This window comes from Equus quagga, chromosome 14 (assembly GCF_021613505.1).
Source record: "Equus quagga isolate Etosha38 chromosome 14, UCLA_HA_Equagga_1.0, whole genome shotgun sequence".
Classification (NCBI taxonomy): domain Eukaryota; kingdom Metazoa; phylum Chordata; class Mammalia; order Perissodactyla; family Equidae; genus Equus; species Equus quagga.
In genome coordinates, this window is record NC_060280.1 from 96,927,752 (window position 1) to 96,944,817 (window position 17,066).

Genomic DNA, 17,066 nt, shown 5'->3' on the forward strand with positions numbered 1-17,066 from the left:
CATGTGTGTCACAAACCCACACGTGCACACCCTCGCGTGCAGGGGCCTGTATGCAGACGGTGCACAGAGCCATTTACGGACACACGCACACAGTTTCACACCTCAGCTCCTCTTTATTTCCTCCGTGGTAGCGGCCCCTCTGGGAGCCTGGGTCCGGGCTCCAGCCACTCTGCCCTGCCTGTGTCACTCCCAGGGGCCCCCCACCCACCGGCCCCACAGAGGAGGCTCAGAGCACTGTCTCGGTCGTGCTGGTGTCATTGAGGAACTGGGTGATGAATCCGGGGCGCTGCGGGCCTGGCACAGCGTCCACCCCGACTCCTGCCTCCTGCTCCTCCTCGTCGTCCTCTTCCTTCCCCTGGTCCTTGGAGAAGTATAGGAATACCTAGCGGGTGGGTGGCCCGAGGGAGGGGACAGGAGAGGCGGTCAGCCTGAGGGCCCGGCCCCCAGCCCCGCCCTGACCCGCGGCCCCCTCCCGGCGCGGCCGGCACCTCCTCCAGCGTGGTCTGGCTCACAGAGAAGTCCTCCACGCCCTGCTCCGCGCCGTGCGCCGCCAGCTCTCCAAAGACGCGCCACAGGGCGCAGCGCCCTCCCGGCGGCAGCTGGAAGCGCAGGCGGCCGCCGTGCGCCTCGCGCAGCTCGGACCCCGGGAACGCCGCCGCCACGAAGGCCGCCGCCGGCTCGGCCCGCGCCGCGGGCACCCGCAGGGTCAGCGTGTGGCCGGCCCCGAACCTGCGGGGAGCGGGACCCGGGCTACTGGACACGCCCACGGCCCCACCCACACCGCCCTCCTGCTCCCTCCTGGCCCCGCCCCCTACACCTGTTCCCTCTCTACCCCCCTACCCAATGCACGACCTCGCCCTCGCCCCACCCACGGGTCATCCGTCTCTAGCCTCGCCCACCCCGCGGCCACGCCCCCAGCCCGGCCACCCACCTGACCCTCCTCCGCCCGCGCCCCTGCCCGCCCCCCGGCCCGGAGGCCGCGCCCCGCTCACCGGCCCTTGAGGTGCTGCGCGCTGCCCAGGCAGCGGAACCGCCCGTTCACCACGACCGCCAGGCGCGTGCACAGCGCCTCGCACTCCTCCATGCTGTCGGGAGCCCAGCTGGTGAGCCCCGGAGCCCCGAGACCCTCCCCCTCCCGGCCCGGCCCCCCCTTCCGCTCTGGACACTTCCCGCCGGGCCCTGACCGCTCGGTTCCGGGGCCAGGTCCCACCTCCGTGCGTCCTTCCCCTCGGGCCTGGCATCCTCCGCCCGAGGGCAGGACCACCCCATCCCGTGTGTCCCCGGGCCGTCCACAGCCTCTCTCTCCAGAGCCTAGACCACCTGGACACCCCGCCCCGGGCATCGGGCGCGGGCCCACCTGTGCGAGGTGAGCACCACGGAGCGGCCCTCCCGCACCACGGCCAGGAGGCTGTTCCAGAGGAAGCGCCGCGTGCTGGGGTCCATGCCGGTGGTCGGCTCATCCTGGGGTGCGGGAGACGCTTAAGCCAGGCCCCGCCCCAGCCCGGCCCGGCCCGGCCCTCGCCCCAGCCCCGCCCCACGCACCAGAAAGACCACGGCCGGGTCCCCCACCAGCGCCACGGCCGTCGCCAGCTTCCGCTTGTTGCCGCCGCTGTAGGTGCCCGCGGGCCGGTCCGCGTACTGCGGGAGCCCCAGGCGCGCCAGGCCCAAGCTCGCCGTCTGCGGGGCGGGCCGGAGTCGGGGGGACACCGGAGTGAATAGGAGCATGGGGGGGGCGGAGTGAGCCCGGCGGGGGCCCGAATGAGAGTGGGGGGACCGAATGAGGGGGGAGGTGGGCCAGGGGGAGCATGGCGGGGCACAGTGTGGGGTGGGGGCCGGACTGACTAAAGGGTGCACTGGGGGCCAGAGCGAGCATGGGGCGGGGCCCGGTGAGTGGGAGGGGCCGGGGCGAGGATGCAGGTGGGGAAAGGGGCGGGGCTCAGGGAGGGGAGCCGCACCTGGCGCAGGCGCAGGAAGGCGCGAAGCAGGAGGTGGAGTCACGGTGAGCGGGCGGGGCCACGGCCGGGAGGAGAGGAGGGGAGGGGTGGCCCCCGAAGCAGGGCGGGGGTCAGGGTGCGGCCAGGAGGACGGCGGGGAGCTGGGGACCCCCGCGAGGGTGGGAGCCGGGGAGGGCGGGGGCGTGGCCCAGCAGAGCCCAAGTGGGTGGCGGGTCACCTGGGCGACCTGCGCCTCGGGGACGCCGCGCAGGCGCGCGAACAGCTCCAGGTGCTCCCGGCCGGTCAGCAGCTCGAAGACGGCGTCCGACTGCGGGCAGTAGCCCATGCGGCGGTGCGCGGCGGCCGGCTCCTGGGCCACGCTGGGGTCGGGGCGCAGGCGGCTCAGGGCACGGGCCAGGCCCCGGCCAGGCTGGAGGCCCCCCACCCTGGAGCCCCTGGTAAGGGACAGGGGGTGTGTACTAGGCCCCATCCACCTGCAGGGGCTGGGCCCGCGCGCGCTCGCAGAGCCCCCTCACCTGTGGCCGGCCAGCACGGCCTCGCCCCCGCTGGGCAGCATGTCCCCGGTCACCATGCGAAACGTGGAGGTTTTCCCGGCTCCGTTCACGCCCAGCAGCCCGAAACACTGCGGGTTCACCGCGCACGGCGCTCAGCAAGGCCCCGCGCCAGCCCGGGGCCTCGGGTTCCCAGGGTGGGTCCTCAGTTTCCCCGTGAAGGGCTGTGGACAAGGGGGCCCCGAGGGGCAGATACCGGGAGCGTGTGGGGAGGCGTAAAGCTGTCCCTTAGCAGGAACGGCCCCTGCCACTCGGTGGGCACTCGGGCAGGGTGCACAGTCAGCCTGAGTTGGAGTGCTGGCTGGCACATAGTAGGCACCTGATAAAGAGTGACTGCCACTTACGCCGACACGCCACGTGTTTGCAGGTGTCACAGGTACCAGCCCCAAGAGGCTGCCACTAACTGGCACACAGAAATTAAGTCTGCACATAGTAGGCGCTTGAGTGTGAACTGGGACAAAGCGGGTGCGTAATAGATACTGGCTGTGAGCAAGTGCTTGAAACGGATGTGTATACAATAGGGGCTCCATAAATGCTGTTGGCGCATGATAAAAGTTGATCATCACAGATGTGGCATTTGATACGCCTTTGGTGCGCACAGTGGGTGCTCAGTAAAAGGTCGCAGGCGCACAGCAGTTGCTCAATAAAGGGCAGGAGACTCATAGTAAATGTCCAAGAAAGGGTGGTAGGCACACAGAGGTGCTGAATAAAGGCAGTGGGTGCGCAGTAGGGCAGCCTCTCGCTGCCCCTGCACCGGGACCTCCTCTCTGACTTACCTCACCGGGGGGGATCCCCAGGCACAGGCGGTCAACAGCGGGTGTCCTCTGCCTGGGGTACACCTGAGGGGGAGCAGGTCCCTGAGAAAAGTGGCTGGGCTGGCGGGAGCCCCCCACCCACGCGCCCCTTGGCGGCACCCACCTTGGTCAGGTCCCGCAGCACCAATATGTCCCCCTCGGTGGCCCCTCGGACCACCCGCTCCCGCTCACGGGCCACGTCCTCGTCCTCCTCCCCCAGGGGCGGCAGTGGCTTCAGCTTGGGTCTGAGGACAGAGACACAAGTGGACCCCAAGCCGGCCCGTGGCCCCTGCCACCCTATCCCGGGCCCCACTGACCTTGACAGGAGGCGGTTCCGGTGCTGGAGCAGGAGTGTGAAGAGGAGGAAGAGGGGCCCCTGCACCACCATGGCCAAGAGGTTCTTGCCGACCACCTCCCAGCGCAGGGGCGACTGGAAATCCCCATTTCCTGTGGGGACAGGAAGGAGGGGCTGGCTCCTTGGAGGATCATGGTTACTGGACCCTTCCCCATCCTAGAAACCTTGAGTTCTTACAGGAAAGGACCAAGAACTGGATAGGCCACTCAACTGAGGTCTAATTGGTATAGAAAAACAGTGATATCACCACCTCCCTTATTTAGGGCCTTAGACCCCTTGTGATGTGACCCAAGATAGAATTAGCTTTTATGGCTGCTTTGCTGCACCTCGAACGTGGCCCGACTCTGGGGCCAGCCGAGACCTTCAGTTTTATTCCCGGGGGGCTGCTGCTTGTCCCCACCCTGTATCATCCCCTCTTGGCCGGCCCTTCTCCACCTGGAAGGAAGTTCTCACCAAAGCGCTCGAAGGCGTCGGCCATGGCCTGGTTCCGCACCATGTCGATGAGCCCCCGGCCCAGGCAGAAGTGGGGGAAGATGAGGAAGACTCGTTTCAGGATCCGGCTCACGTCCTGCAGCTTCTGCTCCGGGAACAGGAGGCGGGAGGTGGGTCCGGAGCCGAGGCCAACACCCCAGCCGCAGCCCCCGCCCCCCGGCGCCGCACCGGGCCTCCCCCCACGCCCCCCAGCCCGGCCCACCTCATCGGAGAAGAGCTCGAGCACGAAGGTGGCCATGCTGCCGTTGATGCCGATGAAGAGGTTGACGCAGGTGAGCAGCACGTAGGCCGTGCTGGGCACGGAGAAGCAGAAGGAAGCCGGGTACATGAGCGGCGTGATCGACCAGCTGGGGGCAACGGGAGTCGCCAGGTGACCAGCCGGACGGGGGGCTCAGTGGCCCCGAGGGGACGAGTGCAGGTCCCTCCCGTCCTCGCTGCTCGGGCTCTGGAGACGGGAGTCCGCACGAGCTGAGCTCGAAGGCCATTTGGGCATCCCGTGGAGTGAGGTCACAGCTGCGGTCACCTCCGGCCTTGGGACCTGCTCTGGCGTCCCAGCTCCCCACAGGGGATCGGGCAGGGCACGGGGCCTGGGGGGCCCTGGGGGGCTCTGGGGGGCCGGGGGTCTCACCCGTACAGTAAGAGCAGCAGCAGGAGGGCGGGCAGGTTGGCGGGCGCCACGTATGCCTTCTGCTGGAAGGCCAGGAAGATGAGCACCACGATGCACGCCGGCACCAAGTAGTTACACTGCGGTGGAGACGGCAGGGACCCCCCGTCAGCATGCACGGGGCGGGATGCCCCATCTCCCGCCATTCCCAAGACGTCCCCACCCCCCAGGGCCAGTCCCTGCCCGGAAGGGGCCAGAAGGGGCAGTGGCGAGCGGTGGCCGGGCCCCCACCCCTCCGGGCCGTCCGCGCACCATGTCCCAGAGGAAGTTGCTGAGCCAGTAGAGAGTAGGGGGCAGGCCCCCCATGAACTGCAGGTGTTTGGCTCCCGTGACGCGCTCCTCGATGAGGACGAGAGTGAAGCTGGCCGGGACGAAAGACATGGCGAAGACCACACAGATGGACACGAGCACGTCCACTGAGGAGGCCATCCTGGGGGGGAGGGCGCGTGCCACTGACCGGTCTACAGGGCGGCCCACGGGGGTGGGGACATGGCCCGAGACGTTCGGGGGGACACGGGCGGCGGCTGGCAAGGAGAGGTCGCACGGGTCTCTGACGAGGACATGCGGGCCGTCGGGGGAGAGCGGAGCCCTGCTGGGCCCGGTGACGTCCCGTGACCCCGGCTTAGTGGACAGAAACGGGTTCTTGTTCCCCCATTCACACAGTGGAGCGTGACGGAGGGCAAATCCAGCCCGCATCCCCCGAGACGACGGAGAAACTGAGGCAGCGGAGCCCACGCAGGGCTGAGGGACTCACATCGTGGCCTCGGACAGCTGCTCCTTGGTGAGGTTCAGAGGGTGATTCAGCGTGGTGATGCTGTGGGCGCGGCGGGCGGGGCCCCGGGGCAGGCGGGCGCGTAGAAGTGCGTTGTTGGCCCGGTTGACGAAGGCCACCATGGCGTGCCAGCCCTTGTTGTTGAACCAGATCTGGGGTGGGGTCAGGGCCCAGGGGTCAGGCTGACGGGGTCCAACCTGCCCCCACCACCCGCCCGCCCGCCACCCCCCGGCTCCCACCTTGAGGCTGTCCTGCGCATCCAGGCCGCGAGCCCACACCGTGAGGTTGTTCAGGAGGCGGTCAAGGGCCCCGCCGGGCTGGGGACTCAACAGCGCCCGCAGCTCCTCCACCGAGCGGCCCACCTCGTGCCCCGAGGGCAGGCTGGGGTCTCGGCCCCCGAGGGAGAAGCCCCCGTACCTGTGGGTCAGTGGGGGCATGGCGGGCGGCTGACGGCCGTGGTCATGGGGCGAGCCCCCCGGCGGGCGGGCAGGGGCTGCAGCCAGGGGCCTGGGGTCGGGGGGCCCCCTCCTCACCTGATCTCGTTCACCCACTTCTTGGTCTTCAAGCTGCAGGGAAGACGGACGGACAAACAGACACATAGGGAGGACAGGGACGTGAGGGGGACGGACAGAGATGCCAGGGGGGCAGTGGGATTGTAAAGACGGGAGGCGCAGGGGGCACTCAGGGACCCTCCGGCCCGCCCGCTGAGACCCCCGACCCGCACGGCTCACCCCTGGCGCACCAGGCGCGGGTAGGTCTTGACCAGGAAGTCGGACAGGTTGCGGCCGGTGAGGTTCTGCACCAGCTCCCCGGAGCTGCCAGGGGCCTGGGGCGGCGGGGGGCCGCCAGCCGCGGCGGGGCAGGCGGGCAGCAGGCGCCGGGCGCCGGGCCGGCTGCACTGGCAGGCCGGGGAGGGGGACCCCGGGGTCCAGTTGCCGCTGGCCAAGACCGCAGCCACGTCCGGGGGGACCTCGGGCACCGAGAACCGGGGGGGGGGGGGGGGGGGGGCTGTGGGCTGCAGGCCGGGGAGGCTCCGGGGACCCCCCCGAGGCCCACAGGCAGGGCGCTGAGGGGGAAACCGAGGCCGGCCCTCACCCATGGGAGCCGTTCTTCTGGGCCGGCTCCTGCACTCCTGCCTCCTCCAGCAGCGCCTCCAGCAGGCGGGTGTGCTCGGGGTCCCCAGGGGCGTCCTCGCTGTGGGTGGGGGGCGGGGTCAGCGCTGTGTCCCCAGCCCCTGGCCCTCCCGCCACCCCCACCACCCGCACCTACCTGAAGAAGGAAACCTGGGCCCCGTACATGGTGGGGCTGAGCCGCAGGGCCGGGTAGTGTCCGAACGGCGGCACGATGAGGCTGAACGCCAGCGCCAGCCCCACAAACAGGGCCGGCAACACCATCTGGAGGACCGGCCGTCAGCTGCCCTCCCGCCCCTGCTCTACGAGCATCCCTGGCTCCCCAGTGCTCCCACTGCAGATGTTCAGAGTAGGGACTTGCCCGGGGTCAGGTGGCTGAGTTAGGCCACCTGAGTGGAGGCAGGCACCCATGTCCCCCCGCATCCCCCGGGGCCCCCGCACCTGGGTGAACAGGCCACAGCGGCTGCGGCTGGCCAGCAGCAAGCGCTTCAGGAGCAGGGCCCGGAGCTGTTGGCGGGCCAGCGTCCAGCCCTCCACACGGCCTGCGGCGGCCGGCCCGGAGCCCCGCAGGGCCTGTGTCTCTGGGGCCAAGCCAGCTGCAGGGGTGAGAGGGTCAGTGGTGGCCCCGTGGGGGACCGGGAGGGGCCCCAGGCTCAGGGCGCAGACCACTCACCTGGCACCCCGTTCTCCAGGGCTGACCCCTCCGGCAGGATCTTGAGCTGAGTGTCTGCGTCCAGGGGAGCAATGTCCGTGCCCAGGGGCTGCCTGCGGCCACCATCTGTGGAGCCACCGGGGGGCCAGGGTCAGGGGCCACCGTTCAGCCTGGGGTCTGGGTCAAGGCCAAAGGTCACAGATGCAGGGCTCAGGGGTCAGGGATGGAGGTCAGGGCTGCGCATTGGGCCAGACTCAGCGAGGGATGAGCACTTGGTCTGAAGCCAGGGCCAACTCTGGACCAGGGTTAGGGGTCGAGGACAGGGGCCTGCGGCCACACCTTTTGGGTCCAAGTCCCCAGCACAGTCCTCCATCACCTTCAGGAAGATCTGGAGAGACCAAATGGGGGCTCAGACGCTGTGTGTCCCCCAGGCCTCCCCAAGGGACTCAGAGCCGCCCCTCCCTGGGCTGCCCTGCTGTCAGGAAGCAGAGCCCTCCTCCACCTCCAGGCAGGCCTCCCCCCTCCGGCAGCCGCACCTCCTCCAGGCCGGTGTCAGAGATCCCGTAGCCGGTCAGCCCCAGCTCCCCCAGCCGCAGGTCCAGGTCGCGGAAGAGCCCGGCGAAGCTGCCGTCCAGGGCGCCCTCGTAGGGCAGCGCCAGCACCAGCTCGTGCGGCAGCTCCTCCACCAGCCGCGCCCCGGGCACGTGGCTCTGTACCAGGGCCAGCAGCCGGGGCGCAGCCGGGGGTGCAGCGGGGGGCGGTGGGGCCCAGCCTCCCTGGAGTAGGGGCTTGGTCACCCAGGAGGTGCCCATCCCTGTGGGCAGAGGGGGTCAGGGTTAAGCACCCGACAGCAGGACTTGGCCGGGGGTCAGCATGGAGTCCACCTAAGGTCAGAGGTCACAGGGAGGTTTGTGTGCGGGCTCAGCCCAGGTGAGGTTAAAGGCAGGGGCTGGAGTCAGGTTCACCCGGGGTCAGGGGTCAGTCTGGGGTCGTGAGGCCCTGTTGCCACTGCCCCCACCAGCCCTCCCTTTGGCTCTCCCTCCCCAGCCCTCACCGGCCGTGCCACCCGGCTCCTCCTGCCTTCTGTCTTCCAAGTCGGCGTCACCCTGCGGGCCGAGGGACACCGACTGCCATGGCCATCGGGGCTGGACATAGCCTTGGGGGGTCAGGGGTCAGTCCGGCCCTCACCTTCTTGCTGGTGGCCAGGGGCGGGGGACCTTTGACCAGTGTCAGGTAGTAGCCAGAGCCGAAGTGACGCCGTAGGAAGAGCAGGGAGCCACAGCAGCACAAGCGGCCAGCCGCCACCACCGCCACGCGGTCTCCCAGGAGCTCCGCCTCATCCAGGTGATGTGTGGAGAGGATCAGTGTGCGCCCTGGTCACGGGGACCCAACCCACGTGGACCATCAAGCAACCAGCTGTCTGCCTGAACTGTGCCCTCCACCGAGAATTGCCTGCCTGTGCGGCAAACTCCTGCTCACCCCTCAAAACCCCACCTCCAGCACCTCCTCCTCAGGAACCTTGTCTCCTCCTTAGAAACCTTTTCTGGCCCCTCAAATGGAACCCAGGGGAACCCTAGGCCACCCACAACTCTTACCTTCGCGGTATTTGAGCAGCAGCTCCCAAATACCGCGGCGAGAAGCAGGGTCCACGCCAGCGGTGGGCTCGTCCAGGATAACGACCTGGGAGCCACCCACAAAGGCGATGGCCACTGAAAGCTTCCGCTGCATCCCACCTGGGAAGGGACGGGGGGGTCAGGATGTCAGCATGACCCCCAGCCCTGGTCAAGGCTGCGCGCCACTCCCCCCTCCCCGCCACTGCCCGTTGCTCACCCACCTTGACCTCAGCCCCCACGGGATAAGGTCCCCGCCCCTCCCCAGGCCGGGCTCACCGGACAGGTGGCGCGTCTCCACACGCCGCTTGGGGACGAGCCCCGTGTCCTGCAGCAGCCGGTCCTGCTCGGGGCCCACGGCAGCCGCACTCAGACCCTTCAACTGCCCGTAGAACCAGATGTGCTCGTCCACGGTCATCCTGCGGCCACGGGCAAGGAACAGAGCGGCCAGCGTGGCAGGCAGGGTCCCCCAAGAACAGCCGGGCCTCCCACCGCCGCACCCCAGGGTCCCCCCAGGACGCACATGTCGAACAGCACGTTGTACTGCGGGCAGACGCCCAGGTGGGGCCGGATGGCGGCCATGCTGGAGCGGACGTCGTGGCCCAGGACGCAGGCGGAGCCACCAGTGGGCGGAAAGAGGCCGCTGAGGATGGACCTGGGGGTGTAGGATTCTCAGAGCTGCTGCGTCTTGGGAGCAGGACACTGAGGCCCCCCCAGAGAACGGGCGCTAGCCCTTCAAGGACCAAAGGAGTGTTATGTCCCCATTTTACAAGGGAGGGAAACTGAGGCTCAGAGCAAACACGTATCGCCTGCCTACTGTGTACCCAAACCGAGGGTCCGCCTCCCACTGTGGAGATGGGACCCCCCAACCCGAGACGCCTTTCCCACGGAACAGATGCGCAAGCGCAGGCCGGGGCGGGGCGGGGCGGGGCGGCGGCTCACAGCGTGGTGGTCTTCCCGGCCCCGTTGTGGCCCAGGAAGGCGGTGATGTGGCCTTGGTAGAAGTCCAGGCTGAGCCCGCGCAAGGCGGGCTGCGGGTTCCCAGGAAAGCGCTTTTCCAAGTTCCGGATGGAGACCCCCGGAATCAGGCCAGGCGGCGGCTCTTCCACCAGAACTGCGGAAAGTGGGGCACCCTCGGTCGGGGGTGAGGTGGGGGCCGTTCAAGCTGGGGGCTCCCTGTGGAGCGGGGGACCTGGCGGGCTGGGGTCTGTAGGAGTTAGGCGAGCCCCTGGGGACCTGGGGAGCTGGGCGAAGATTGGGATCTGCGGAATCTGGTTTTTTTGGGGGGAGCCTGGGGGCTCCAGACGGGGAAGTGGCTGTTAAGGCTTGTCGGGCCTCACCCTCCGGGTCCTGCAGGGCGGGGGGCGGGGCGAGATCCTTGGGGGGCCGAGGTCCAAACCAGTAGCTTCTCCGAAAAGGAAAGTTCCACGGTTCGGGGATCCCATACTGGCCTGGGGGGAGCGGTGTTCGGTTACCCTTTGAGCCCATCCCCCTGGAGCGTGTCAGCCCCGGCCACGCACCTGGGATCAGGGCGTGCGGATAGCTGGCCGGGAAACGCCGACCACCTGCTCCCCCCCCCCCCCCCGGGCGTCGCTCAAAGGCAGCCCCCTGTGCGCATGTGCCAGGAAGCCCCGCCCTCTCACTTCGGACCTGCCTCGGGGTACCAAACAGCCCCAAAGTCCCGCCCCACCCCGCGCCCCGCCCCTCAGCCCGGCCTCCTTTCCGCAGGTGCGCCCCCGGGAGTGCCCACCTGGGCACACGGCCTCCAGGTACCAAGTGGCGAGGCCGTAGAGCGCGGCATCGAACAGCAGGAGGCCTGAGACCTGGGCCAGGCTGAAGACGTCGGCCGTAGGCCCGGTGCCCATGTTGTGCCACCGCGCGCCCTCGCCCCGCTCCTCCAGCAGCGCCAGGCTCTCGCAGCCGAAGCCGAAGGCCACGGGCGACAGAAGGCTCTGTGGGTCGGGGCGGGTGGGTGAGCGAGCGAGCGCCGTGAGGGTGCCCCACACCACACCCCGCGCGGCCCGGCCAGGCTCTCACCGCGGCCACGCGGCCACCCACGGGCAGCTGGTCCCGCCAGGCCACGCACAGCACGTAGGGCAGATAGAGCACGAAGTAGGCGAGGCCCCCACAGGCGGCCGCCAGGTTGGCACGGGAGAAGAAGGCGCTCAGCAAGAAGCTCTGGACCACCGTGGCCACGGCGAAGGCCGCCAAGAACAGGAAGACCACGACCGGGTCGCTGTACGGGAGGATGTCCCCGAGCTGCGGACGCAAAGGGAGCTGGGGTCGCACGCCCAGATTCGCCCAGGGGCGCGCACCAACGCAAGGTGCCTCCTGCCCGCTACCCGCGCGCGCGCGCCCATTCTGCAGCCAGGAAGACCGAGGCACGCCCACCTTGAGCACCAGCACGAGCAGCGCGGTGCTGAGGAGGAAAGGCCCGAGGCAGCTGAGGAACCAGCCGAGCCACAGCACGGCGCCGCTGAGCCCCATGGCGCGCATGGTGTAGCGCAGCCGCGTCTCCTTCTCGCGCACCACGGCCTTCACCGTTAGCGCCACCGAGTAGATCCAGGCCAGCGTCAGGAAGAGCGGCAGGGACCGGCTCAGCACGCGCAGGAACCTGGGGGTCGGGGGCGGCAGAGGTTGGGGCGGAGACCCCGTGCAGCCCGCGTCTGGCACGACGGTTGGCACCCCGGGATCCCAAGACGCAGCCAGGCTTGGCCATTCGCCCTCCCTTATCCTCGGACCCCTGATCCGGCCTCGGGGTCCCTGCGGTCAGCACAGGCCACGTTCTCCTGCATCCGGAGACCCCAGACCCTGGGGGATCCCTGCTCGTCCCGCCCCGGGTCACAGGGTCTGCAGCCTCGACTACAGGGGCGTTCCCAAGGGAGTCGGGGTCCCACCCTGAGACCCGGGACGGGGCGGCCGGCGGCACGCGCGGGGAGGGAGGGGCGCTCACGCGTCGTCCACGTAGCATGGGTACGGCATCTGCTGCAGGTAGAGGCCGGCGCGGGGCGCGGCGCCACTGAGCACGCGCACGGCCGCGCGCTCCAGCAGGTCCTGCAGGTACACGAAGCCGCCCCACACATAGCGCAGGTCGGTCAGGGGGTCAGCAGCCGGGCCGGGGTCCCAAAACCTGCAAGAGGCATGGTGGTCCGCACTGCAGGGAGCCCCAGGGACGTCCCAGACCCCGCCCACCGCAGCCTTAGCTCCGCCCTCAGCCGAGGGCTCAATCACGCCCTCGGCCCCGCCCCTCATGCAAGCGAGGCCCCGCCCACCACGAACCCCAATTGGGCTAAGGAGTCCTGGGCTCCACCTACCATGGTCTCTGATAGGTGGAATGCCCATGGCCCCGCCCCCGGAGGCCCCGCCCCCACAGCCCCCCCCCCCCCACACACACACACCTGTCTCTGATCTTATTGGTTTTCGTGACGTCGTCGATGTCCATGCGGATCTTGATGCGCACGTGGCCTGGGCCCGGCAGCGGCGCGGGGTCCGCGGGGTCCTCGGGCCCCAGGAAGACGACGCCTGCCCAGAAGCGGCGCTCATCGAGCAGCTCCAGGGCCCGCGCCACCAGGGCACCCTCCGAGGGCAGCGCCTCCAGCTTGTCCAGGGTCACGCACTGGGGAGGGGCCGGGGCGTGGGTCCGAGGTGTCCGAGGCACCCGGGGCCTCCCCTGGACCTCGCGGCCCGGTCGTGCTTCCTCCTGGAAGCCCCGGGGTGGGGCGTCCTCCTCTATCAGATCCCCACAGGGCGTGCTGGCCCCCCACCACCCCAGTTTCCCAAGTGGACACCCCCTCACCTCCATCATAAGACCCAGCGCGCCCACCAGGCGCTCCACATCAGCGTGGGCGTCCTGCCAGCTGTAGTTGCCCCCACGGGGGTCAAGAAAGGCACGCAGGGCCTCGGCCCGGTCCTGGCCTCCGGGTCTTGGCTGCCTCCTTCCCATGTCTGGAATCTGCAGGAGCCTCTGGGGGGTGGCAGGGGAAGGTGGGGTCCTGCACTGGGCATTCAGGGCCTTGTCACCCCGCTCACCAGGGACACCACATCCCACCTCCACACCCGGGCACAAGAGGCCCTGCCCTTTGCCCAAATCCTCGGCCAGGGAGGGCTGGGGACAAATCTTCCGCCCGCCGTCCTGGCCCCACCTGCAGGATGGCGACGTTGGCGCTGTCATTCAAGAAGCTGAAGACCTCAGGGCCCAGCAGACCCCACACCTCCTGGACGTCCTTCAACAGAGCCAGCTCCTGGAAGGTCCGGTTTACCTGCGGGAGACGGGCGCCAAGATCGAGGCCTGTGCACGACCCTCCCCTCCTCGGGGGACCCCCGCCCGTCTCTCCTGCTTCCTCCCCTTTGCTCCACATCCTGTGCCTCTGAGCGGGGGCACCTGCTGGTCCCTCTGCCTGCAGTCTGGCAAATTCTCACCTCTTCAACACTCTGCTTCCACAGGCCACCCCAGGGAGCCTCCCGGGGCCCGGCCTCCCTCCAGCCTGGTCCTCATCCACCTGGGCTCAGGGAGGGACCCTGCCACCCACCCTCACCTGGGCCATGAGCTCCCGGGTGAACGGTGTGTCAGGTGCAAACAGCAGTTTCCCGAGGAGCAGCGGCTTCACGCGCCTCCAGAGCAGGCGGGACAAAGGGTGGGTGTCCAGGGCCCCCACCAGTTCAGCGCAGGCGGGGCCTTGGGGCGGGGGCGCCATGAGTCCCTGCCCCCGTGCGCACCACCCCACTTCCCGCCCTGGGAACCCGAGGTCAGTCGCTTACTCAGGCTGCTGTCCTGTAGGGCCGGCCTCGGCTCCTGCCCCACGAACTCCTTCAGGTCGCTGGATTTGTACCAGTTGAGGGAGAGGCCCCCAGGGACGCTGGGCCACCTGGCACTGCAGAGGGCTTCTGACACCGCCTCCAGGGGGCCGCCTGTCCCCCGGAGCCTCTGCAGCAGCCCCCGCAGCTCCGCCAGGCTGGGCAGCGCCAGGAGCTGGAGGGAGGTCACCAGAGGGCGCTGGCCGTCCTCCCTCCCTCCAGGTCCTACGGCGAAGCCTTAACCGGGACAGAGCACCCCTCCAGGAGCACGGTGTCCCTCCCTTTCTGCCCAAGTCCCCCCAAAACCTACCCCAGGAAGTGTCGGGGTGCCCTGTCACCTCCCCATCCAGGCAGCGGACCCTCACGGGGTCAGGCTGGGGTTGGGGATGGGGGCCTCTTACCTCCTGGGCCAGGTCCTCTGCTGCGTCCAGGAAGCTGCCCACAGACTCCTGGGCTTGGCGCAGCTCGGACCCCAAGAATTCCTGGGGAGAAAAAGGACAAGGGTGACAACGAGCTTGACTGAGGTCTCTCTAGGGGTCAACCACTTTGCCAAGCCCCGGGAGGTCCCTGCCATCATAGACCCCACTCTACAAATAGGGAAACCGAGGCGGCAAGAGGTACGTGGACCCGTTTGAGGCCTCACGGGCCGGAGTCTTCGCCACCACACCAGACATGGCCTCTCTGGGCACCGGAAGGATGGTGTCCCTCCAGGCGCCCGGGACAGCCCAGACAAAGGCCCGGAGGTTGGACTCAGAGGCCTGGGAGGGAGGTGCCCGGCCCAGGGTGGAGCAGTGCCCAGACTTCCTGAGAGCAGTCCCAGAGTCGGCCTGGTCTCGCCCTGCCCCACCTCACCCCTCCAAACAGTGTCCCCAGCAGCTCGGTGGCCAGGGACGGTCCCTCCTGCGGCCGGTCAGTTGGCTGAGTCCCGGCTGGGGGAGGAATTCGTGGAAAGCACAGTTAGGCAGAGCTTGGCCGGTGACACCCCCCCCCCCCCGCCCCCCACGCCCATTTCACAGCCAGGCAGGTCGAGGCTCCGAGGACCCCACCTCTCACCTGCTCTGCGAGCCGCCCTCAGCGTGGGCATCAGCTTCCCCAGGCTGGCCAGCATCCTGTGGGCCCTGGGGCCCCCCAGCACAGTGCGGGCATCAGCCAGGAGCCGGGAGACCCTGGGGAGAGAGAGAGGCCAGGAGGTTGGGGGCCGGCAGGCACCCCCCTCTCCCACGGCCCCCCACGGCCCCCCACCACCCGCTCACAGGGAGTCGTTGAAGTTGCTCAGGACGCCGGGCTCCTCGCCGGGCGTGGGCTGCGGGAAGCACGTGTTGTTCATGTTGCAGATAAGGCCCTGGAGCCATGGCACGGTGCCCGCCGAGGGCAGTGGCTTGTTGGGGAAATGGCCTGTGGGGGCCGGGCACCTGTCTGAGTCCCCACGGGGATCACACCCTCCCTCGGCAGAGCGCCCACCCTCAGCCCTGTCTTGGGTGCCGGGTCCACGCTCCCTCCCTGCTGCTCGCTGGGGCGCTGTGGACCGGGTGACCTCCTGTCACCCCGGCCCCACACACAGAGTTGCCTGGACCCTGGTGGTGGTGGGGGGGGGTGGGTCTTACATTCGTGCTGTTCCAATGGGGGGTGGGAATGGCGGACGGCCACCAGGATAAAGAAGAGAAAGAGAGGCCACAGCAACTCCACCAAGAGCTGGATCTGGGGGTGCAGAGCAGGCGGGGGTAGTGGGGACAGCGGGGGACGCCTGGGCCGCCCCACCCTGGTCCGCCCGCCCAGGCATTACCGGCTGTCTCCTGCGATAAAGGAAATTCTTCCAAAGCAGCAGCATTAGCTGCGTCCCGAAGGCCATGGTGGGAATGGACAGGGGACAGGGGACAGGACGGAGGGGTCAGGCTGAGGACGTGCTGTGTGGCTGCGGGCAACTCCCTGTCCCTCTCTGAACGTCATTCCTCTATCCCATCGCGCAGGGTTCCTGGAAGCTCTGCCTAGACCCAGGCAGATAGTGGGCACTTATTAAAGGGACGCCCTCCCCCAGGGGTGGAGTGAGCCAATGGGAGCCCGGCCCGTAGCCGTCCTCGCATCCGATTGGTTGCCAGGGCTGTCGCTCCCTGCAGGGCAGTGGCTGGGGTCCCAAAGGCTACCAACTAATTCTTCAGGGGGCGGAGCCTCGGCTTAACCCCTTCATCACCCGGCTCCGCCCTAAGCCCCACTTGGGGCTCCCCCTGCCCCCCCCCCCCCCCCCCCCGGCCTCATCTCTGACCCGGGGAAGGATCCGCCTTTCTCCCCCGCTCTTCCCCGCACCGGGTTTCTGTTCTGAACATTTTCCCTGTCTGGCTGAAAGAGGGGCCCACCCAGGCCCCCAGAGAGACAGGCAGAATCCCCCCAGCTCTGCCCACCCTCAAGTGCTACTCATCGTTCAGAAGAACCACAAGACCCAGACAATGAGTTAGGAGAAGGGGCAGCGATGGAGGCTCCTGGAACCAGCGATTCCTGATCCCGCGCTTTGCCTGGAACTGTCCAGCTCTGGCCTACTTCATTATTGTACAGATGGGGAAACCGAGGCCGCCAGAGGGGCAGGGAGTCGCCACAGGTCACATATGAGGCGGGAACTAGGACCCAGGATCCGGGACCCCCCCAACTCCAGGACTCTCTTTACATCAAGTGGGGTCTGGGGGAGCAGCCTCAGTTTCTCCATTTGTCAGATGGGGTCAGAGGGCTTGGAGGAATTCTAACCGGCAGGGGCTGCAGGCGTGTGTTGGCAAAGCCCCCCTCTCCGGTGCGTCTAATGTCCAGTCCCCGCCGTGAGAATAAGTGGTCAGCTCTGCGGCCCCCCGACACTCAGAGAGCCTGGACTCGGCCCGCACCCCTGATTCCCAGGGAGCCTGGCTCCCGCCCACGCGTCCCCCGCGCCCGCATCCTCGACTCTCGGGGCCGTCCTCTCTCTCCGGACGCTCTCACCATTCCAGCCCTCAACACTGACCACCTTCCCTCCGCGCGACCGCGGCCGGGGAGCGCGGCCCCTTTAAGAGGAGCCCCTCAGCGGGCGCGGCGCCCCTGAGACCGACCCTACCTGGCATCCGGTGCCGGCGGCCGCGCCCGGCCCCGCCCCCGCCCGCTGCCATTGGCCGCCGCGCCTGCCACTCAGGGCCCTGGCCCAGCTGGAGCCGCGCGCGCCAAGGGAGGAGGCGGGGCCACGGCGGGGCCCCGCCCAGCCGGCTTTCTTAAAGGGGCCGCTCGCTTCTTGCCTCATCATCATGAGGCAGCAAGGCGCCTGGCTTCCCCCACGCGGCCGGGCCT

At 68.9% G+C, this 17,066-nt stretch overlaps 1 protein-coding gene across 10 annotated transcripts; it reads right to left on the bottom strand.

Moving 5' to 3' along the window:
* Positions 1-88: 88 nt before the first annotated feature.
* Positions 89-16,879, bottom strand: ABCA7 (ATP binding cassette subfamily A member 7). Of its 10 annotated transcripts, none has more exons than XM_046685897.1 (47): positions 16,840-16,879; positions 15,553-15,754; positions 15,374-15,467; positions 15,023-15,164; positions 14,823-14,935; positions 14,622-14,698; positions 14,171-14,251; positions 13,734-13,944; positions 13,511-13,650; positions 13,118-13,234; positions 12,772-12,939; positions 12,374-12,591; positions 11,929-12,105; positions 11,367-11,589; positions 11,013-11,234; positions 10,726-10,927; positions 10,316-10,426; positions 9,918-10,089; positions 9,499-9,630; positions 9,255-9,394; positions 8,961-9,098; positions 8,554-8,738; positions 8,420-8,471; positions 7,902-8,179; positions 7,705-7,753; positions 7,387-7,491; positions 7,155-7,309; positions 6,853-6,977; positions 6,680-6,777; positions 6,315-6,570; positions 6,117-6,149; positions 5,823-6,000; positions 5,566-5,735; positions 5,064-5,241; positions 4,776-4,891; positions 4,350-4,494; positions 4,109-4,232; positions 3,618-3,747; positions 3,425-3,545; positions 3,283-3,345; positions 2,471-2,577; positions 2,173-2,389; positions 1,543-1,677; positions 1,358-1,461; positions 993-1,085; positions 489-729; positions 89-382 (listed from the first exon to the last, which is right to left on the bottom strand). In XM_046685897.1, the coding sequence occupies exons 2-47, from the start codon at positions 15,616-15,618 to the stop codon at positions 227-229; spliced, it is 6,558 nt and encodes a 2,185-aa protein (XP_046541853.1). In that variant the 5' UTR covers positions 15,619-15,754; positions 16,840-16,879; the 3' UTR covers positions 89-226. The 10 variants fall into 10 exon arrangements, with proteins under 10 accessions (XP_046541853.1, XP_046541855.1, XP_046541854.1 ...); XM_046685899.1 differs by having other exon boundaries at positions 15,553-15,750; positions 16,840-16,856; XM_046685898.1 differs by lacking the exon at positions 16,840-16,879 and adding an exon at positions 16,503-16,807 and having other exon boundaries at positions 15,553-15,750.
* Between the last annotated feature and the right edge of the window lie 187 nt (positions 16,880-17,066).